The sequence below is a fragment of the Erythrolamprus reginae genome, chromosome 2 (assembly GCF_031021105.1).
Source record: "Erythrolamprus reginae isolate rEryReg1 chromosome 2, rEryReg1.hap1, whole genome shotgun sequence".
Lineage (NCBI taxonomy): Eukaryota > Metazoa > Chordata > Lepidosauria > Squamata > Dipsadidae > Erythrolamprus > Erythrolamprus reginae.
Genome location: NC_091951.1, coordinates 322,736,708 through 322,760,970, shown reverse-complemented (window position 1 = coordinate 322,760,970; position 24,263 = coordinate 322,736,708). Strand labels below are relative to the sequence as shown.

General features: G+C 41.3%; 1 protein-coding gene across 2 annotated transcripts in view; it reads left to right on the top strand.

The window, feature by feature from the left end:
* The window catches only part of RAB3C (RAB3C, member RAS oncogene family), a 106,292-nt gene extending 84,290 nt beyond the window's left edge, over window positions 1-22,002 (top strand). For both annotated transcript variants that reach the window (XM_070736368.1, XM_070736367.1), the window contains exons 4-5: window positions 19,580-19,704; window positions 21,475-22,002. In XM_070736368.1, coding sequence (XP_070592469.1) covers window positions 19,580-19,704; window positions 21,475-21,662 — 313 coding nt within the window. In that variant the 3' untranslated portion in view covers window positions 21,663-22,002. The remainder of the gene's footprint in view (window positions 1-19,579; window positions 19,705-21,474) is intronic.
* Window positions 22,003-24,263: the final 2,261 nt, after the last annotated feature.

Below are 24,263 nucleotides of genomic sequence, written 5' to 3'. Positions count from 1 at the left end.
GAAAAATGAGGACCCAGATTGTTGGGGGCAATATGCTGATTCTATAAACCGCTTAGAGAAGGTTGTTAAAGCACTATAAAGTGGTATATAAGTCTAATTGCTATTGCTATATAGCATATCAATATATAGAATAGAACAGAACAGAATTCGTTATTGGCCAAGGGTGATTGGAAACAGAAGGAATTTGATGTTGGTGCATATGCTTTCAGTGTACATAAAAGAAAATATATATTTGTCAAGAATCATGAGGTACAACATTAATTGTCATATGTGTTATGTATGTGTGCATGTTTGAGAGACGGCCACAGAATTTAATGTGTGCCAGTGTTCACAGGGAAAAAAATGACAAAAATTATCTTATTGTTTTTATCTATTGTTCTCTTTGTGGGGATCATTTTAAACTCTTCTGATAAATACAATAGATTATGTTCATCTGAAATAACTTCTACTACATTCTATCATTTAAACTGGCAGCCCAACAGTTTGTATCGGCCAAATATCTTTAACCCCTCCACTTGCTATCTTCCCAGCATGTTGAGGTTCAGCTCCCATATAACCTACACATCGGCAAAAAGAATCAGAACTTCAAATACAAACTTAATAAACAAATTATCACAGATAATCCCCACTTGGTCAAGGACGTCAGGATACTAATAACTAAAGATCTAAGTGCCAAAGCCCACTGCAACAACATCGCTAAGAAGGCCTCAAGAGTTGTTAATCTAATCCTACGTAGCTTCTGCTCTGGAAATCTCACACTGCTTACCAGAGTTTACAAAACTTTCGCCAGACCCATCCTCGAATACAGCTCATCTGTTTGGAACCCATATCGCATCTCAGACATTAACACCCTTGAAAATGTTCAAAGATACATCACAAGAAGAGCCCTTCATTCCTCCACTCGAAACAGAATACCCTACGAAACTAGACTTACAATCCTGGGTCTTGAAAGTTTAGAACTACGACGCCTTAAACATTATCTAAGTATTGCCCACAAGATCATATGTTGCAATGTCCTGCCTGTCAAAGACTACTTCAGCTTCAACCACAACAACACAAGAGCACACAACAGATTCAAGCTTAACATTAACCGCTCCAAACTTGACTGTAAAAAATATGACTTTAGTAATCGGGTTGTTGAAGCGTGGAACTCATTACCAGACTCCGTAATATCATCCCCTAACCCCCAACATTTTACCCTTAGACTATCCACGGGTGACCTCTCCAGATTCCTAAGAGATCAGTAAGGGGCGTACATAAGTGCATTAGTGTGCCTTCCATCCCCTGTCCTATAGTCTCTCCTATATCTCGTATTTCTTCTCTACTATATCCTCTCTATAACCTTCATTGTGTATTATTGTGTATTGGACAAAATAAATAAATAAATAAATAAATAAATAAAAATATTCATAGTCCTGGAGAAGGACTCTGGATAGGGGAAGTCTTGGATACGATATGCTTCTTAATTCCACTCCAGGATTTAGGGGGTGCCCTGAAGTATCATAAAGTGATCCGATTTAAGCAACTCATAATAGGGTAACATTAGAAGTTGATATCTGAACGGCACAGCAAAATTCTGAGTTGAAGGCAATATCTTTCACTACCAATGTAACTTGAGATGTTGCCACCCCAACAGTTGGCAAGAGCCTTGAGCTTTTCTTGTGTTGGACAACATTATAATAGCTTCAGGCTGTTGAATTTCAATTTCAGGCTCCAACAACTTACCTCTAGGTTGCCAAGTTTGCAATGATGCATACTGGTCTGGATTGGAATATGGCTTTCCTGGTGCCAGCTTCATTCTGACTTACAGCTGTTTTCATAAGATATGAGAACTAGTCAATTTGCATTATTTATTATTCATGATATGGTGGTAGGGATCTTTCTAATCTTGCAGCATTATTATTGCAATTTATTACTGACTTTTGATTATGATTATAAATGTTGATTGGTGTTCCCTTACAAGTTAATGTGGCTCTCTGGAAGTATAGTTATTCTCTATTATTTAAAAGAAGATATAATAGCACTGGGCCTCTTCAGATCAAGCATTTATTTTAAAAAGCTTCTTCATTATGTTAAGTTGTCTAGAACAATAATAAAGCAGTCTTTAAAAATAAGTCTAATAATTTGAATATTCTATGGCATTTATAGTTATTGACTTACCTCCTTGCAGCAAACAACAAACAGCCACTTTCAGCAGAGTCTGATTAGAGCAAGAAAATAAAAATCTGTCTTTGCCTCTCCCTGCCAGCAATTTGCCTCCTTGCAGCTTTAGTTTCATGTTCATTTTAGCACATGGGCTTGCCTGCAGCTTCAATCAATCAGCTTCTGGTTGGGAGGCTGATAACACTAGGGAACAATTTGAAACACAATTTCTATTGAGTTTGATTTTTGAGCATTTTTATAGTTAATTAGGCATGCTGGTTTCAAAACTATAATTAATTTTCTTCTATCATGTCAAGTTTTTTCTCTACACCTAATATATATAATATAGTTAATCAGGCAACATGACCATCAAATTACATTTTTTACATAGCCGTTTTGCTAACTTCCCGGGAAATCTTGGTGCAGTCAGTGATGAGCAGGGTGAGCGATTCCACCAAGATTTGAAGGTCAAATCTTGGTATCAAAGTAGATGAGATGTACATATTGATGGCTGACTATTGTTGGAGCATCAAGCGAGAACATCCATAGATTAAAAACTCCAGAAAAAGCTATAAGTGAAAAAAATTATCGTAATATGTATAATTACCATTCAATTAAAAAACAACTATTTGTATGAACACAATTTAACTTGCAGTCACTATTACAGCCTTTGTATGAATAAAATTATTCTCTGTAAACAGTATACTGTATTTGGTAAGTTTTTACTTTCCTTTCCTTTATATGCGCAATTTGTATGACTTTTGAGGGTATCCTGTAGCTTAAAAAGTTGACATGATAGACAAAAACTGTGGTTATTTTTGGATCCAGAGGCCAATAGTTAGTTGAAAACAAGTCACAGATTTAAGACAAAGAAATTGCTGTTCTCCAGTGTAATCAGTTGCTTGTGCTAATCAGGCTCTACACTGTTTGCTGCAAGGAGGTAAATTGCTGGGAGGCAGAGACCAAAGGGTGGGGGTGGCTGAGTGGGGCTACATTTGGTGTATAAGATGCACTTATGTTTTCACCCATTTTTGGGGGGGGGGGGTAAAAAGGTGTGTCTTATACTCCAAAAATACCGTAGTTAATGTGTACAGTGTATCCAGTGAAGGGCTACCAAAATTTTTACTACCACACTGTGGGCGTGGCTTATTTATTTATTTATTTATTTATTTATTTATTCATTCATTCATTCATTCATTCATTCATTCATTCATTCATTCATTCATTCATTCATTCATTCATTCATTGATTGATTGATTGATTTATTTATTTATTTATTTATTTATTTATTTATTTATTTATTTATTTATTTATTTATTTATTTATTTATTTATTTATTTATTTATTTAATTTATTTATTTATTTATTTATTTATTTATTTATTTATTGATTGATTGATTGATTGATTGATTGATTGATTGATTGATTGATTGGATTTGTATGCCGCCCCTCTCCAGAGACTCGGGGCGGCTAACAGCGACAATAAAACAGTGTACAATAGTATTTTGGTATTGATGATTAAAAATCAATTAATATAAAAACCAAACATACATACATACATACATACCATGCATAGAATTGTAAAGGCCTAGGGGGAAAGAGGATCTCAATTCCCCTATGCCTGGTGGAAGAGGTGGGTTTTAAGTTGTTTACGAAAGGCAAGGAGGGTGGGGGCAGTTCTAATCTCTGGGGGAAGTTGGTTCCAGAGGGCTGGGGCCACCACAGAGAAGGCTCTTCCCCTGAGTCCCGCCAGGCGACATTGCTTAGTTGACGGGACCCGGAGAAGATCCACTCTGTGGGACCTAACTGGTCGCTGGGATTCATGCAGCAGAAGGCGGTCCCTGAGGTAATCTGGTCCAGTGCCATGAAGGGCTTTATAGGTGATGACCAACACTTTGAATTGTGACCGGAAACTGATCGGCAGCCAATGCAGACTGCGACCGACCAGAGAGGTATGAGGAGAACCACTGAAGAACAGTGCCTCCCACTCCCAACCCCTGTAGTCGGTGCAGAAGGATACCTTATGCAGAACACCCTACATTTATTTATTTATTCATTCATTCATTCATTTATTTATTTATTTATTTATTGGATTTGTATGCCGCCCCTCTCCGTAGACTCGGGGTGGCTAACAACAATAATAAAAAACCATCATATAAATCCAATATTAAAACAACTAAAAAACCTTATTGTAAAAACCAAACATCCATACAAACAAAGATAACATGCATAAATTGTAAAGGCCTAGGGGGAAAGAATATCTCAGTTCCCCCATGCCTGACGGCAGAGGTGGGTTTTAAGGAGCTTACGAAAGGCAAGGAGGGTGGGGGCAATTCTAATCTCCAGGGGGAGTTGGTTCCAGAGGGCCGGGGCTGCCACAGAGAAGGCTTTTCCCCTGGGCCCCGCCAAATGACATTGTCTTGTTGACGGGACCCGGAGAAGGCCCACTCTGTGGGACCTAACCGGTCGCTGGGATTCATGCGGCAGAAGGCAGTCTCGTAGATACCCTGGTCCGGTGCCATGAAGGGCTTTATAGGTGATGACCAACACTTTGAATTGTGACCGGAAACTGATCGGCAGCCAATGCAGACTGCGGAGTGTTAGTGTTACAGGGACATTTTTGGGAAAGCCCATGATAGCTCTCGCAGCTGCATTCTGCATGATCTGAAGTTTCCGAACACTTTTCAAAGGTAGCCCCATGTAGAGAGCATTACAGTAGTCGAACCTCGAGGTGATGAGGGCATGAGTGACTGTGAGGAGTGACTCCCGGTCCAAATAGGGCTGCAACTGGTGCACCAGGCGAACCTGGGCAAACGCCCCCTCGCCACAGCTGAAAGATGTTTCTCTAATGTTTCTCAACATCTTTCAGTGCAAATTGGTTGTTCTGGGGTGGAGCTTCATTTTCGCTACCCCACTGCGTTCCCCCCCAATCCGGGCAGTAGCTGCATATAACAAATTTCTTTTATTTTAAAATATTTTTTACAAAATCTTGTTGGGCTGCTTTGCTAGCTGTCCAAGACCAAATGCAAACCCTGGGACGCAGGTTAGACACACCTGGACTAGACCTGGTGTGTCAGCTAGAGTGGGCTACTGCTATTTTACGTGACATTTTCAAAAGTCTTTTCTTTTGTGTGTGTGGGGAGGGGGAGGTTTCTGCATTCTTTTTTTTTTTTTAAGAATCCATTGTTCCCACTGAGACAAATCAGTTTGAGCAGCCCTAAGATTAATTGCATACCAGAAGGCTGACAATAGGTAGTGTGTGTGGAGCAAAGGACACAACTGATGTAATGGCACAACAAAGAATAGCAATGCAATACCAAAAGCTTAACGCCGTATTATAAAATATTGTTTCCTTCTTCTGCACAGTGGCCTTGCAGCCGAGTCATTTTAATTTTCAGTGCCTAACCTGCCTAGAAAGATGACAGCAGGAAAATAGATGCACATTTTTTAAGGGGGAAAAAAAAAGTAAGCTGCTCGTTTCTAATCTGCACACACTTAATCCATCCTACTTTGCATGCTGCTCCACGCCGTCTTCTTCTTGCCATATAAGGACTCTGTGGCATCTTCCCGCTGCACCCTGCCTCTCTTGAAAACAGCCCAAAATGGCTTTGTTATCTTCCATGTCTATGCTTTAGGCCCCACTCTGTTCTGGCTTCTATGTACCACAGCATTCGTTTTCCTTCATTCATGGCTTCCTGCAGGTAAGTCAAATTCAGGTTCTTCACTTCTTTCTGCATCTCCTGAGAAGCTTTTCTTTATTTGATGCCCCTTCTATTGTTGCTGTCTCACATCCCCCTCCTCCCCTACCCCGCTCCCAAACAAATAAAAGGAAGAGAATGAACAAACAATTCTGTTTGAAGATGATTTATTTTTATTTTTTAAAAATGTGATGCATTGAATGGCAAAACAAAGCATGTTGATCGGAATTCTGTTTGAAATATTCTGCGTATAAAATCCCAAAGAGAATCCTCAATGCCTCTCTATTTTCTTTAACATGTTCTTGGGATTCACAGCAGAATGTTGTATGCAGTATTTTATCATAGAAAGGAAGCAATGTGTTTGTTGTAGTTTGCATTACAATTCCAGCTATATTCATACATGGTTCAGTCGTTGCGTACGTAGCATGCAGTAAGTGCAGGGATGATTCATGGGGCTTCCTGCGTTAACTTCCTACCGTATATACAATTTCTGTATAGGTTTTATTGTGTTTATTTTACCTTTCCATTTTTTTTCATACTGAGTCGTATACTAGATTTGGGTCACAGAAACAGAAGCAAAACAAAAAGAACACTCCTGGGGAAAATAGCATTGCTATCTCTGTTGAGGATTAGTTTGAGTGAACTGCTTTGTTGATGTCATCATAGTGTTAAGTCTTTTGCTCTAATACTTAGAATTGCCAGGTCTACGGATTCTGAAACCAGGGGTGGCATCTGGGAATGGAAGAGTCCACTGCCACTGTGACTTGAAAATAAAAAGCACTCAGAGTGATGTGCAGCTAAACCCTCTTTTTTGGCCTACTTTTATATTCAAAGGTATACTTCTTCCACATGTCTCAGTATTTACCTGTTGGCCATTAAATCTGTTGGCCTAAAGGAGAAAGCCAGAACAGGCAACAAAATAAAAAGCCTCCTTAAGCGCCACCGAAAGGCTCCTCTGGCATCCCAGAAAAGCGCGGGATGGCCAGGATTAAAGGGGGCATGGCAGGAAACTGGCCAGGCCATCTGCCGCTCTTGAATTCCTGGGAAATTTTTCCTGGGCTCAGGTTCTTAAGTAGAAAATGGTTCTTAAGAAGAGGCAAAAAAAATCTTGAAACCCGGTTCATATCTAGAAAAGTTCTTAAGTAGAGACGTTCTTAGGTAGAGGTACCACTATATTTGAAAGAACTAATACTGAAAAAAAGGACGCCACTAAAAAAAGAGGGGGAAGGAAATGGGACATTGAGAAAATAATGTTCACATCTTGATTTACTGATTTCTGGCCCTAAGATTAAATTGTTTTCCATAAGCTTGCAAAATAATAATAATAATAATAATAATAATAATAATAATAATAATAATAATAATAATAATAATAATAATAACAACATTCAAGCTACATGCAAATGTCAAGTGAATACGGTTTAGCCTAGGTTGTATTCAGTGATGGCCTGCTACTGGAACAGTAAGGTACTATGTTCTGCTAGCCATTTTCAGGATAAGAACATAAGAACATAAGAAGAGCCATGTTGAATCAGGCCAAAGCCCATCAAGTCCAACATTGTGTCACACAGTGGCCCACCAATTGTCCATGGGGATCTTGAGCAGAAAGGGAAGGCAAAACCCTCCCTTTCCCTTGACCCCCAACAAATGGTACTCAAGGGAATCCTTCCTGTCTCAACCAACATAGAGGCGGCACATAGACATCCATTTCAATAACCATCGATACACTTGGCATCCATGAATCTGTCTAATCCTGCCTTGAAGCTATCCAGGCTGACAGCTGTCGCGACCTCTTCTGGAAGTGAATTCCATAAACCAATGACCCTCTGGGTGAAGAAATATTTCCCTTGATTTGTCCTCACTTTCTTACCTATGAGCTTTAGGGAGTGCCCCCTCGTCCTAGTATGCGTGATAGAGAAAAGAATTTTTCTCTACCCACCCTTTCTATCCCATGCATGATTTTATACACTTCAATCAAGTCACCCCTTAAAAACTGTCTTTCAAGGCTGAAGAGACCAAGGCATTGCAACCTGGTTTCATAAGGGAGGTGCTCCATTTCCTTGATCATTCTTGTTGCTTTTTTTGCACCTTTTCCAGTTCCATTATATCCTTCTTAAAGTGAGGTGACCAGAATTGTACAGAGTACTCCAAGTGTGGTCTCAACTGCACGCCCCAACACACGCATGCGTGCCACTGTGTGAGATTTGGCTTCTGCGAATGTACAGCAAGCGAAATATCTCATGAAAACGCTCACGCGAGCGAGATTTCAGTGTGCACACACAGGTAGCACCAAAGACGGCAGACCTTCGCTGGTTCTTTTAGCCTGTCTTGTGTATTTAGAAAGCTTTACAGCTGGGCCTCCAGGACTTATCTTTCATGCACAGGAACATCTGTGATGTATGGGAGAAATGTTGAGATGATAGTATTAGTCGTGCACAAATGGCTACACATCTTAAAGAAAAGCTGCATCTCTCCTGCTTTCCCTGTCCTCTCGGCTCATTCAGAATTGGCCTTACCATAAGGCAAAGCCAATTTGGTTCAAGGTAATCTACAGTAGTGTTTCCCAACCTTGGCCACTTGAGGATATTTGGACTTCAACTCCCAGAATTCCCCAGCCAGCATCTGCTGGCTGGGGAATTCTGGGAGTTGAAGTCCAAATATCTTCAAGTGGCCAAGGTTGGGAAATACAGTGATACCTTGTCTTACAAACTTAATTGGGTCCGGGACGAGGTTCTTAAGGTGAAAAGTTTGTAAGACGAAACAATGTTTACCATAGGAATCAATGGGAAAGCGATTAATGCGTGCAAGCCCAAAATTCACCCCTTTTGCCAGTCGAAGCGCCCGTTTTTGCTCTGCTGGGATTTCACTGAGGCTCCCCTCCATGGAAAACCCCACCTCTGGACTGTGTTTTTGCAATGCTGCGATTTCACTGAGGGTCTCCTCGCTGGGAAACCCTACCTCCGGACCTCCACTGCCAGCGAAGTGCCAATTTTTGCACTGCTGGGATTCCCCTACTGGGATTCCCCTGCAGCATCACAAAAACACAGAAGTTCAGAGGTGGAGTTTCCCATGGAGGGGAGCCTCAGGGGAATCCCAGCAGTGCAAAAACGGGTGCTTCGCTGGCAACCGAAGTCTGGAGGCAGGGCATCCCAGTGGTGGCGGTGGGTTTGTAAGGTGAAAATAGTTTGTAAGAAGAGGCAAAAAAATCTTAAACTCTGGGTTTGTATCTCGAAAACTTTGTATGACGAGGCGTTTGTAAGACGAGGTATCACTGTACTGATCTACAGTATGTGTAAGTGGAAGAGGAATGGGAGGGGAGAGAGAGCAGAAGGACCCAGAGGGTGGAAATACGTTGTGATTTTGGTGTGTATGTATTTTGTCTGCTCCAGATGCACAGAAATGTTAGAGTGCTGTGTTGGAGGGAAGAGACCACAAAAGATCTAACAGGCAGACAGGAGAGTTGGTGATGGGCTTAAGAAAACAATTGTTGAACCATTATACCATTTTTACATAATTGTACGTTGTATTTTGTGCTAATAGCTTAGTACAGTGATGGCGAACCTATGGCACGGGTGCCACAGATGGCACATAGAGCCATATCTGCTGGCACACAAGCCATTGCCCTAGCTCAGCTCCAATGTACATATGCATGCCGGCCAGTTGATTTTTGGCTCACCCACAGGTTATGGGAGGACATTTTTAGCTTACAGAGGGTCTCCTGGAGAATGGGGGAGGGTTCCAGGGAAGCCTCTAGAGCCCGGGGAGAGAGAGAAATGGGCCACTGGGTCAAGTGACCAGATTTTAAGATTGGAAAAGAGGGACACCATTGGGGGGGGGGGGGGCTAAAAAAAGTTTAGCAAAAAAAATTGCAAAAAAAATTCTTTCTCTCCCTCTCTCTCTCTCTCCCTCCCCCTTTCTTACTCCCTTCATCCCTTCTCTCTCTTTTTTCTCCCTTTTTCTCTCTCTTCTTTCCTCCTTGTCCCTCCTTCCCTCCCTCTCGCTCTCTTTTTCTCTCTCTTCCTTCTCTTTTTTTTCTCTCTCTTCCTTCCTCCCTTTCTCTATTTCACAATAAGGAATAGCACAGGTATAATTACTGTATTCTATTACTTTTACATGCAACATATACAGCATTTACCTAATCAACCAAGAATTTTCATATAACTGAATGTGGTGGATATTCCTTTGCAAGAAAATATCAATTTTCACAAACTGTCTCCTCAATTCTGAATCTTTAATTAGTATTTGTTTCAATTCAGGGTGTGTTCTGAATTCTCCTACTGCCGGTTCGCTCAGGGATGTGCCGTGCAGGCACACATGGTTTGCGCACACACATACAGTGTTCCCTCAATTTTCGCGGGTTCTAAGTTCATGAATAGCCTATACCACGGTTTTTCAAAAAATATTAATTAAAAAATACTTCGCGGTTTTTTTCCTATACCATGGTTTTTCCCACCCGATGACGTCATATGTCATCACTAAACTAATAATTTTTGCAAATAAATAACAAAAAAAAAATTATTGTTAATAAATAATTATGTTTATAAATATCAGGATCACTAAGTGTCTTATTCAATGGTGAGTACCAGTAATAATGGTGAATAAATGGTTGTTAAGTGTTGTGATTCCGTCCGAGGCCCCTCAGGGAACGGCTGATCTTCTGTCGGTTTCCTGCTCAGAGGGGGAGGATGAGGAACAGGAGGTGCAGGCAGACGAGGAGGAGGAATCTCAGGCTGAGGAAGAGGGGGAACAGCCAGAGGCCCCCAAGAGGGAGCTCTCCCCAGCAAGCAGCCTGGATTCCGTAGAGGAAAATGCACAAGCAATAATCGATCTGCGACAGAGAAGAGCAACACAAAGAAGGGACCAATTAGCTAGGTACTTTCAGCACTAAAGAGGCAACAGCTGGGTTTGGGTGTGGTGCTCTCTGGAAAGGCTAAAAGGCAGACCCACCCTTCCTGGCTTGTGGAGTATTATCTTTGGGAGTCCTGGGACCTGGCTGTGCTTTTTGGCGTCTTGTGACTTTGAATACTGAAACCTTGGGGGAAAAAGGTGGGGGGTCTTATTCTCTCCAGTGGTGGGTGTGCCAGCAAGAAGGCTGCTGTATTGTCTGGACATCAGGACTCTGCTGTAAAGTCTCATAACCTGCCTGTGGGGAAGAACAGGTTTTTCTCTGTGTTTCTTTTTCAAGCTATAAAGTACTTTTGCTTTTACCAGCATGTCTGGCTGTTTTTTCCAGTTGGTGTTGAGGTCTGGGGGCACCCAGACAGAACATTAAGGGAATGGGAAATGGTAATTTAGGGGTTTAAATTGTTAAGGGAAGGCTTGTGATACTGTCCATAGCCAAAAATTGTGTATTTACTTCCGCATCTCTACTTCGCGGAAATTCAACTTTCGCAGGCGGTCTCGGAACGCATCCCCCGCGAAAATCGAGGGAACACTGTACTCATGAGTTATATTTTTAAAAAAGCTTCTATGTATGAGCAGAAGAAAAAAACAAGATGGTGGTGCCTATGGCGCCACTGAGAGAACAGGCTTGGGGGCATGGCAGGGCTTGGTTGCTGCCGGTTCTAATGACCCAGGCCACCCAGTTGCTAACAATTCTATAGAACCAGGCCAAACCAGTAGGAACTCACCTCAGATTCAATTCCACTACCTCATGACAACCTCTGCTGCCGAATTTGTCATTACTTTAGAGACAGTATTTCAAAGTAGACTAAGAAAGAAGCAAAGTTTTTGAAGCTAAGCCTAGACATTACATGCAGGGTACTGAAACAATACTCTTTTTGTGGTGTCAAATAAGGTTTTAAAATATTTCTTTGGGAATTCTTTGACAAAATCCAGAAAATAAATTATGCTGAAGCCGCAGACAGCAGAACTAATTGGAGTCTGCTTAGTGTTTGTGTCTTTCAGGACAAAATTCTACCAAACAATTATATTGGTTGGGAAGGAAGAGAGGGAGGGGGAGGGAGGGAGGGAAGGGAGGGAGGGAGGGAGGGAGGGAGGGAGGGAGGGAGGGAGGGAGGAAGGAGAAGGTCAATGAATTTTTGCCAATCATTTCCACCAAAGAAGGCCATGGGAGAAAATTGGTATCTGTGTCATTGGTCCTAAATGCACATTTGGCCATTCATAAGTCCATTTTCAGACAGTTAAATTTATATGCAGAATAATAAAACTGAACTGGAAATATAATAAATTAAATACATAAAAGCTTCATATTTTATTGCATTTGCAAGTGGCCTTTAATTAATATTACAGAACATAGAATACAGAATAACAGAGTTGCAAAGGGATCTTGGAGGTCTTCTAATCCAACCCTCTACCCAAGAAGGAGACACTATGACACTACCAATCTCTTCTTAAAAACCTCCAGTGTTGGAGCACCCACAACTTCTGAAGGCAAGACGTTCCATTGAGTAATTCTCACCATCAGGAAACTTCATTTTAATTCTAAATATTATCTCTCTTTGATAGGTTTCTATCTGTTATGTCTTGCCTTGCCCTCATGTCCTTTGGATAATAGATTGTCTCTTTCTTTTTTGTATATATCTCAGAGTCTTGTTGGGTTTGAAAGGCATAGGACTCCAGTAAATACATGAAATATTTCTTCAGCACAGTTGGCCAAACTCCTACCCTCAAAACATCAATATAGAGCACCTCACACCAAGAGAACTAGACACAAGAACAGTTTTTCCCAAATGCCATCACTCTGCTAAACAAATAATTCCCTCAACACTGTCAAACTATTTACTAAGTCTGCACTACTATTACTATTAGTTTTTTTCTCATCATTCCCATGACCTAATTCCTCCCACATGACTGTATGACTGTAACTTGTTGCTTGTATCCTTAAGATTTTTTTATTAATATTGATTTTTTTCCTGATGGCTTATTTGATCCATATGACAATCATTAAGTGTTGTACCTCATGATTTTTGTCAAATGTATCTTTTCTTTTATATACACTGAGAGCATATGCACTAAAGACAAATTTCTTGTGTGTCCAATCACACTTGGCCAATAAAGAATTATATTATATTATATTATATTATATTATATTATTATATTATATTATATTATATTATATTATATTATATTATATTATATTATATTATATTATATTATAATATATTATATTATATTATATTATATTATATTATATTATATTATATTATATTATATTATATTATATTATATTATATTATATTATATTATATTATATTATATTATATTATATTATATTATATTATATTATATTATATTATATTATATTATATTATATTATATTATAGTATATTATATTACAGTGGTCCCTCGACTTGCGCGTTCTCGATTAGCGCGAAACGCTGCAACGCGGTTTTTCAAAAAATATTATTTAAAAAAATAAAATATTAAAAAATAATTTTTTTTTAATTCTGTTCCCTGAATGGAGACCGCCGGCCGCTCAATCGGGCCGGCAGGGAACAGAATGGAGCCTTCCGCGGCGGGGCTGGGGGAGCCGAGCCCAGCCCCGTGACATTCGCTTTCCTGCCACCCGCAGCCGAGTGATCGTGGGCTCCTTCGCAACCTCAGAGAGCTTCCTGGTTTTCGTGAGCTTTCATGCCCAGGAAGCTCTCCGAGGTTGCGAAGGAGCCCAGGATCACTCGGCTGCGGGTGGCAGGAAAGCGAATGTCACGGGGCTGGGCTCGGCTCCCCCAGCCCCGCCGCGGAAGGCTCCATTCTGTTCCCTGAATGGAGACCGCCGGCCGCTCAATCGGGCCGGCAGGGAACAGAATGGAGCGTTCCGCGGCGGGGCTGGGGGAGCCGAGCCCAGCCCCGTGACATTCGCTTTCCTGCCACCCGATTGAGCGGCCGGCGGTCTCCATTCAGGGAACAGAATGGAGCCTTCCGCGGCGGGGCTGGTAGGAGGGGAGCCGAGGGGATAACCGAGCCCAGCCCCGTGGGATTCGCCTTCCTCCTGCTTGCAGCCGAGTGATCGTGGGCTCCTTCGCAACCTCAGAGAGCTTCCTGGTTTTCGTGAGCTTTCATGCCCAGGAAGCTCTCCGAGGTTGCGAAGGTTACATCTTCCGCTGCCAGCCAGGCCATGCTGGCGGCAGCGGAACAATCGCTGGCTGTCAACTTTTCTTTTTAAAACTGGGCAGGAGCTGACTTGCCTCCCCAGTGCTAAAAAGAAAAGTTGACAGCCAGCGCTGCGAAACCTTCTTGCGACACCTCTCTTCTTCCCCCCCTCCCTCTCAGGCAACCCATTCACATGCCATTAACTTGCACTGAGCAAGAGACGCACCCTTCTCCCCATCTCGTCGCGCGCGGGTGGGCGTGGTAGACAAAAGACTGCCGCTATTCCAGAGGGGGCATTCCGATTTTCGAAAGAGATGGGAAAGGGGCGGGGCGGCTCGAGTCACGTGACCCGGAGCGCTCCCGGCGAAATGAATGACTTTTTAAAAAGGGGGGTTCAGGCTCAGGAGGACCACGGAAAGCTGCGAAGATGGCGGCGTCGGCGTTTGGCGGCAGGGGAATTCTGGCGGCTGGTCTCCTTCGCAGTCACGTGGCCATCGTGACGGGCGGAGGCACGGGCACCGGCAAGGCTATCGCTGCTGAGTTGCTGCATCTCGGTGGGCAACGGAGCTCCCAAAGGAGAGAGCCGAGTAGCCTCTCTGGCAGCGGGCTGATTTCTCCTCCCTTGAGGGAATGGGAGAGGTGGAAGGATCGAAGCTGCCAGGTTACAGACTCTCCTGCGAGGCCTTCCTCCCTGTTATGGATGGTAGCTTTAGGACTTGGACAAGAGTGACAGGATGTCTCTGGAGATTCTCAGTCTTCCATGGTTGTCCCAAAAGTGCTTTCTTTCAAAAGGCAACTGGACTTTCTTGATTACAGTGATCTCTCGAGGGGCGAGGTGGGGGAGAACGGGAGGCTCAGCATTCCGTCAGCCGCAGCGCTGGCTGTCAACTTTTCTTTTTAAAACTGGGCAGGAGCTGACTTGCCTCCCCAGTGCTAAAAAGAAAAGTTGACAGCCAGCACTGCGACTGACGGAATGCTGAGCCTCCCGTTCTCCCCCACCTCGCCCCTCCGGTTTCGGCGTTCGGCAATGGAGTCCGGCGCTGGGGCCATGCGGGGCCGCTCATCCAGGGGGGCGTGGACTGGCAAGCGGCAAGCGGCAAGTGATCTGGCGGGAAGACCAAGGGAAGGTTCCTTCAGCCGCCCAACACCTGATCCGCTCCGCAGCGCGGCAGCAGCGAGGAGCCGAAGATGGGGTTTCCCCTTTGCCTTTACCCCATCTTCGGCTCCTCGCTGCTTCCGCGCTGCGGAGCAGATCAGCTGTTGGGCGGCTGAAGGAATCTTCCCTTGGTCTTCCCCGCCGCCCACACGCAAACTCCACCATCTGCGCATGTGCGGCCATGAAAAAAATGGCGCACATGCGCAGATGGTGGTTTTACTTCCGCATCCAGTATAACGCGGAAATCGGTTAGCGCGGGAGGTCTTGGAACGTAACCCCCGCGCTAATCGAGAGATCACTGTATATTATATTATATTATATTATATTATATTATAATATATCCTATCCTATTCTAAAGAATTCTATTATGCACACGTATTTAAAGATAGCTTAGGATTCTTTTTAGTGTCCATCTTCAAACTGATCCCTAGAAGCTTGCCCACGTGCATCATACATGAATCTGTTCTTCATAAAATGTACTTTTCATATGGGATGGATCTGTTCATAATAAAATACCAGTCTTCATCTGGTAAAAGCTCTGCATGTGACCTAGAATAAACAGAACTCATTTGAAACAGGAGATGTCCTAATCTAATTTTCTTGGAACATCACCTCAGGCTGAACATAAACAAACACACACCCCTCCAAAAAAAACCGCACACAATTTCCAAAAAAACAAGGGGAGATGTTTTACATGGTATTATTGCACCCAATTTCAATTTTAAATTTTCACTCCAGATAAGGAACTTTTGCACAAAGAAAATCAAAAGCAGTGAACAAACCAGCCGGTGATATAGAAACAAATACTCTGAACAAATTTATCCCTCTGGTTTCTCAGAAAATTAGATCTTCTCTGAAACATATTTTTAATTTTACCTCATTCTTATTTATTTAGAAAGTTTTTATTGTGGTTTTGAAGTTAGATTGTTATAAACAGGCAGAGGAGGCAGTGATATATTATTCTTTTATTTTTTATTATACTTCTTTCCATTTCTTTGCAGTGTCTCTGATTACATATATTCCTCATCTGTAACAGGGCCACAGGCTAAGCATGAGAAAGCAACCTGGTGCAGCAGTCAAATGGGATAATACATAGGCTGCATTAATAGAGTCATGGTATCAGGTCACAAAGACTGATAATACCAATCATATCAGCTAAGGAGTTTGGAGACTTTTTAATTAAAGAAACTGGATACATTTAGAATAAGAATAGAAATATTCAATTCAATTCAATTCAATTTATTAGATTTGTATGCCGTCCCGCTCTGAAGACTCAGGGCGGCTCACAACAACGATAAAAACAATATTACAATGGCACAAATCTAATATTAAAAATAACTAAAAACCCTATCATAATTAAAAACCAAGCAGCACATACATACCAAACATAAATAATAATGAGCCTGGGGGAAGATGTCTCAAATCCCCCATGCCTGGCGGTATAGGTGGGTCTTAAGTAGTTTACGAAAGGCAAGGAGGGTGGAGGCAGTTCTAATCTTCGGGGGGAGTTGATTCCAGAGGGCCGGGGCCACCACAGAGAAGGCTCTTCCCCTGGGGCCCACCAGACGACATTGTTTAGTCGACGGGACACGGAGAAGGCCAACTCTGTGGGACCTTATCGGCCGCTGGGATTCGTGCGGTAACAGGCGGTTCCGGAGGACAGAACAGAATAGAATAGAATTTTATTGGCCAAGTGTGGTTGAATATACAAGGATTTTGTCTTGGTGCATGCGATCTCGGTGTACATAAAAGAAAAGATAAGTTCATCAAGAATAACAAGGTATAAAGTTTGGAGAGATGTTTAGCCTAAAGGAGAGAAAGATATGGAGACTGCAACTTGATAGCAGTCTTCTAATACTTTAAGGACTGTGATAGGGAAGAAGGTGTAGATTTATTTTCCATAGCATCTGAGGTTAACAAAAGACTCAGTGGGTGGGAGCTTCACACAGGGAGATCCAAACTCAAAATAAAAAGGAATGTCATGGACCTGAGAACTATTATGCAGTAGAAGAACCTGCCTCCTGGAGTTGTGAGTGTTCCATCATTGGGGATTTTCAAACAAAGTTTGGAGAGACATTTGCCTGGAATAATATGAGGATTCCTCTGCAGGGCTTAGACAACAGTTCTGTGATTTCCTGTGATAAAATGGTTGTACCTACTTGCTCAAATTTTCAAAACAAATGCAGTGCTATTGGTTATGAATGAAAAATGGAAGTTTTCAGACTGGGATAAGCCCAGCGGTGGGCTAGGAGCCGGAACGCTAAATTAAGCTCGCCGCTGCAGCTCGCAAGTGTTTGTGGGGCCAGTGCGATTTTGCTTCTTCACCTGTGGAGGTAGAAAAACCATACACGAAGTCGCAAGGAAAACCTCTCTGAAACACGGGCGCACCTCCAGCTCTGTCCGCGATTTCCACAGGTGCAGAAGCAAATCGTGCTGGCCCCGCAAGCACTTATGAGCCACCGCAGCCAGCTCAATTTAGCATTCCAGCTCAAAGCCCACCACTGGATAAGCCTCACCTATAGATAGGGTCTTCTGCTTGGATAGTGTTGTGTTTGGGCCTGGGCCAGCCGTTGCTCCCACAGATGGGAGAGACGCGACACAAAGTGAATGCGAAAGCCTAGCTGACAGCCAGGAAGATGTGGCAGCCAGCCAGGAAGATGTGGCAGCCAGCCAGGAGGACAAGGCCACTGGGAGGCAGGATTCAGCAGAAAGCCCAGGGGATTTAGCATGCAGTCCCTCAGACAGTCTTTCATCCCTGGGTTCTTCTGCAGATCAATATATTGATCTGCATAGCCGAAGAGCTATGCAAAGAAGGGATCACTTTAAGGAGTATTACAAGTCATTATAGGAGCACCTGGGCTGGGTGTGGTTCTTATACTGAGGGCTGGGTGTGGTTCCCTTAATGAGGGCTAAAGGGATAAAAGGGAACAAAGGCCAAGGCAAACTGGCTGTTTATCTGTGTTATTTTGTGGTTCCTGCTCTGAAGTTTCTGTTCCGTGCCGTTGGAGTTTTCAACCCAGCTTTTTCAGACAAGTGGGAGGTGAAAACTCTGGGACTTGCTGTTTGCTCCAAAGATTCAAAACGACTCCTGAAATGTCTTTGCTCATTCCAGGTTGTCTTTGTTTGTTTTTTCCTGTGTTTTTGTATGCGGCTGAAGTAAGCCTTGCATTGTTTTCGGACACTATGAACTGTTTTGAGTAACCCTTTTTTGTTTATTTAATACAAGTTTGCTGATTAGCAGAGCACGTGTGTGTTTGATTTCTTCTCCTTGGACTGTTACACATTGCCTGAGCCAGTCAGACATAACAGATAGGGTGGGGTGGGGTTGGATTAGGTGATCTGCAAGGTCCCTTCCAACTCTGTTAGTCTGTTGAAAGTTCTTTGGGATCATGAATTAGAAAATTCAATTGACATATGATCATTCATTTAATGATAGTTCAAAAATTATGGCAGCTTTGGGAAAAAATGACTTGTGACCCATCGTCAAAGTTATGACCCTCAAATATGCACCCTACAATCATGTGATAGCAATTCAAGCTCTTTGCAATCAGCTCACATTTATGAGGGTTGCAGCATCTTGCAATAATGTAATTATGATTTGCAATCTTCCCAGCCAGCTTCCAATCAAACAAAGTCAATTAGAGAAGCAGGATTCATTTAACAATCATGTGATTTGCTTGCAATGATCATGATTAAAAATATGGTCATAAAATCAGGTCAATGACATGATGACGCTCTTAATGACTGCATCATTCTGGTTACAATTGTTTTCGTAAGTCAAAAACTGCCTGTAAGTGCATATAATACCCTACGAGACTAGACTTTCAATCCTGGGCTAGAAAGTTTAGAACTAAGATGCCTTAAACAAGATCTAAATATTGCCCACAAGATCATATGCTGCAACGTCCTGCCTGTCAGCGACTACTTCAGCTTCAACTACAACAACACAAGAGCACACAACAGATTTAAACTTAATATTAACCGCTCCAAACTTGACTATAAAAAATATGACTTCAGTAACCGAGTTGTCGAAGCATGGAACTCATTACCGGACTCCGTAGTATCATCCCGTAACCCCCAACACTTTACCCTTATATTATCTATGGTTGACTTATCCAGATTCCTAAGAGGTCAGTAAGGGGCGAGTACAATTGCACTAGAGTGCCTTCCGTCCCCTGTCCTATTGCTCTCCTATATCTCCTATACCTTTATTCTATTCCTATATCTCTTCTTCTATTCTTTCATTGATATGTTCTATTACTATACCTTCTTTTCTATTATTTCTTAGATATATTTTACTATGAGTATCTCCTCTATAACCTTCATCATGTATTTTACTATGTGTATACAGATATATACCCACTAAAACCCTCATTGTGTATTGGGCAAAATAAATAAATAAAGAAAGAAAATGTTAGTTCTTCTATGAACTGCATTTTGCTGTTGTCCAAGTCTGTATAAAGGTAAAATCAGTTCTTGTAAATTTGCTGATCCATTAACGGATTTGTTTTCTTTCTCTGTCTCCCATAAGGTCAACCCAAATAAAAACGTATTCTTGGGACAATGCCCAGGTTATTTTGGTCGGCAATAAATGTGACATGGAAGAGGAACGTGTAATCTCTGCTGACAGAGGCAAACATTTAGCAGAGCAACTTGGTAAGAAAAGTCCTGACAGCATGGAATTCTATAAACCATTCTGGAGAAGGCTGCCCATCCTTCTCCATAATTGTCTGGATTAGAACTTCTGAAGGAAGTTTAGACATGCATAGTGTAATGTGCCTAGTTCTCCTGAGAGCCCAAGAAAATGAACTGAAAAATATATGGCTGCCAAAATAGATCAAACAGTATATAATTTCCAATATATGTTAAATTAGTTATTTGAGATTGGAATGATTCTGATTTCCTATGCCATACTATGCTGCTATTTTTCAAAGGGAACACAACGGGCTACAAGAATGGTGGAAGGTCTTAAGCATAAAACGTATCAGGAAAGACTTCATGAACTCAATCTGTATAGTCTGGAGGACAGAAGGAAAAGGGGGGACATGATCGAAACATTTAAATATGTTAAAGGGTTAAATAAGGTCCAGGAGGGAAGTGTTTTTAATAGGAAAGTGAACACAAGGACAAGGGGACACAATCTGAAGTTAGTTGAGGGAAAGATCAAAAGCAACATGAGAAAATATTACTTTACTGAAAGAGTAGTAGATCCTTGGAACGAACTTCCAGCAGACGTGGTAGATAAATCCACAGTAACTGAATTTAAACATGACTGGGATAAACATATATATCCATCCTAAGATAAAATACAGAAAATAGTATAAGGGCAGACTAGATGGACCATGAGGTCTTTTTCTGCCGTCAGACTTCTATGTTTCTATGTAATAAAGATGCCAGCTAAAGAGATATTGAATGTCTTAGTATTTTCTCCACCCATAAATAGTTGTCTAGTACTTAATCTTCATCAAAAGAACTTTACAATGTATCCCATTCAACAAGTATAGTAGAGGAAGCTTCTCGGTAGAGATTTGTATTCTTCGAGTAATGGAGGATTGGCTACCAAAATTTTGTGTGGGCGTGGCTTATGAAGAATGCCCTGCATTTTCTTTCATCTTTCAGTGCAAATTGGGTGCTCTGGGGTGGAGCTCCATTTTCGCTACCTCACTGCGCCCCCCCCCCCCCAATCCGGGAAGCAGCCCACCCCTGCTTTGGATCCTTGTTAAATGAACTGTCCTTAAATGGGAGACTAAATATATACTATATTTACCTTATTGGTTTCCTTAGTTCTTTCAGTTACATTACTGTTTTCAGCTGCAGTCTATAAATCTTATTCAAAAGAGAGATGACTAAAGTTTGTATAGAGCGCTGGTGAGACCACATTTGGAATACTGTGTTCAGTTCTGGAGACCTCACCTACAAAAAGATATTGACAAAATTGAACGGGTACAAAGACGGGCTACAAGAATGGTGGAAGGTCTTAAGCATAAAACGTATCAGGAAAGACTTAATGAACTCAATCTGTATAGTCTGGAGGATGGAAGGGAAAGAGGGGACATGATCAAAACATTTAAATATGTTAAAGGGCTAAATAAGGTTCAGGAGGGAAGTGTTTTTAATAGGAAAGTGAACACAAGAACAAGGGGCCACAATGTTTGGTTAGTTGGGGGAAAGATCAGAAGCAATGTGAGAAAATATTATTTTACTGAAAGAGTAGTAAACGCTTGGAACAAACTTCCAGCAGACGTGGTTGGTAAATCCACAGTAACTGAATTTAAACATGCCTGGGATAAACATATATCCATCCTAAGATAAAAATACAGGAAATAGCATAAGGGCAGACTAGATGGACCATGTGGTCTTTTTCTGCCGTCAATCTTCTATGTTTCTATGTTTGATGATACCAGTGTTTTGGGTCTCTTTCACTAGGTTTTGAGTTCTTTGAGACAAGTGCCAAGGACAACGTCAACGTCAAGCAGACTTTTGAACGGCTTGTGGATATCATCTGCGACAAAATGTCTGAAAGTCTGGAGACCGATCCTGCTATCGCTGCTGGTAAACAGAACACAAGGCTAAAGGAGACCCTTCCACCACAACAACCCACTTGTGGTTGTTAATAACATCATTGTCAACCAAGGCAACTCCATTGTGTTCTTTGGCCAATAGAGTATTTACCTAGGTCTATATATGCCTTTATTTATAATGTCTTACTGGTTCATTTCAGAGGAGTATACCTCTTCTTTAATGTCCACTCCTGGTAAAAGATGTATTCAGAGTTACAAATGTGTAAAGAAAGGACACTCTAATTTCTCTGCATTTGGCCTCAACACTTAGACGGCTGCTTGTCTTCTCCGTGACCTTTCCTTTCTTCCTTCTAAATCTATCGCTGCTTCAGCTGGTGCTGTGACCTCCGTCACAAATTCTGCCTGGTTTTGACTCTTCCATCACCCATTTTCAGTTATTGCTCTTTATTCCAGGGCAATGACCAAGTAGCTCAGAAATATGACTTCTATTATTCAGCATTCTGAATCAACATAAAGAACTGCTGAAGGGTAGGAATGCGATTCTGCAAATGCAACCAATAAGTAGTCCTCGACATAGAACCACAATTGCAACCAGACCTTCCACTGCTAAGTGATGCAGAGGGAGTTGTGTCTGGTTTTATTAACCCTTTCCCCACAGTCATTAAGTGCATCATGTGATCATTAAGCAAATCTCCCTTTTCCCATTGACTTGGCTTATTAGAAACCTTCTGAGAAAGTCACCAATAGCGATTAAGTGACCATGAGAAGTTGCAACCTTCATAAATACATACCGGTTGCCAAGTGCCTGAATTTTGACCATGTGATTGCAAGGATGCTGAGGCAGTTGTAAGACCAAGGACCAGTTCAAATTTTGAATGGTTTTTAAACAAATGGTTGTAAGTTGAGGACTACCTATATATTGTTGTGAGCCGCCCCGAGTTTGCGGAGAGGGGCGGCATATAAATCCAATAAATCTAATCTAATCTAATCTAATCTATATTTTAAATAACTTGCCAGAAGATGAGTGGCTCCATGTAACAGGGATCTGGCACTTTTAGAGGAATTATGTGGTGTCCCTAAATAATTACAACCATGCCATGCTCTCATTTTCATCATAAGTGAGGTCATCTACCCAAAGCCAAGATACACAAGTTCAGAAACAGGCTTTGCAAAAACCTTGCTGCCTGCCTACTTCTAACTGGATTTTTTTCATCAGCACTGATTATCTGACAAGGTCCCATCCATCATTAGGCCAGAATTTGTCCTTGCAGTCCTTCTAAAACCTTAAATGTGATTCCCAGAATCCCTCCAAAAATGTCCATCATATTATGGTTCTTAATGTGTCTGAGTTAGAAAATTATTATATACTTTACATCTAGGGCAATTTCATTGCTTGCATGTTTTTCATTATCATCATTCAGTTAAAATTATATTAAATTTAATGTTTGTTTTGGTTGGCCATTTCTTTGATCTGGTCCACCAATTCATTGTAGTTCACCATCGAATCCCAGGTAAAGTGGACCCATAGCCAAACACTATTGCACAGTGTTTGGCTTATTTAGATCTTTATTTATTTATTCAGTTTCGTTAAGAAAAACCAATATATGTTCTGTACTGATCACATGAAGACAATAGTTAAGGAAGGTAGACAGATTGGAGGAAGTCTGTACAAAGCAGACAAAACCCTGTTAAAATTGTCAATGTGATTCAGGGAAAATTAATCCAATTTTATTCCAATGTTCAAATCAAATTAATTATGTGTATTCCAATTGCAATGTAGAAACCATTTGGAGAAAACTTCTAAATCATCTGAAAAGATTTAGAGAATTCCAATCTGATTCAAATAGTCCTGCATCATTTGGAAAATAATTTTAATCCAGATGTCCATGTGCAAATAATAAAATGTAACAGGGCTTGCTTATTTCTTTCCCCATAGTACCTGTTCTCATTAGATAAAAGGAGACAGCAAGATTCTTTCTGCAGATATCTGGATTCTTATAGCATCTAAGGAGACTGCAAAAAGATATTATGAGATTTCAGAATTTTTGCATATTATCTCAGGGGATTTGATCTGGGGCATCTTTTTTTAAAAAAATCATTCAAAATAGGGATTCACACTATCATATTAAATGCACAATGGTGCCTGATATCTCAAAAGCAGGTGCTGCCCCCTACCTGCACTATTCAAAATACTTTTAAGATTTCCAATACAGTTTGTATGTTTATTTTCATATCAAACACAGTCATATAAAATTAAAATGCAGTCAATCTTTAAAGGGCTTAGCAAGTTCATTCAAAACAACTCTTCACAAGTACATATAATACCTGACCGATGACAAACTGCAGGTAGTAGATACAAATAGCATCAATACACGAAGAGCATAATAATAAGAAAGTGATTTAGATATCTTTTCATATCAGTTTTATATCCATGAAATCTATGGTCTTTAAATGATTTTTTAAATATTGTCCCTGTGGAATATACTTGGTCATTAAAAAAAAAAATTTGTTAAATCTTTTAGTTTTCTAAAAGTGCAGCCAAACCTACCAGCATGCTGCTGCTGAAGATATCTGTTTTATAGTGGTAGTCATTTATTAATTGTTTAGACTTACAGCCTTAGCACATCTCATTTTTTATTGCCATAGAAGCTCTCCAACAAGTTTAGGTCAGCAGCTTCAAAATTTCCTTTTTTC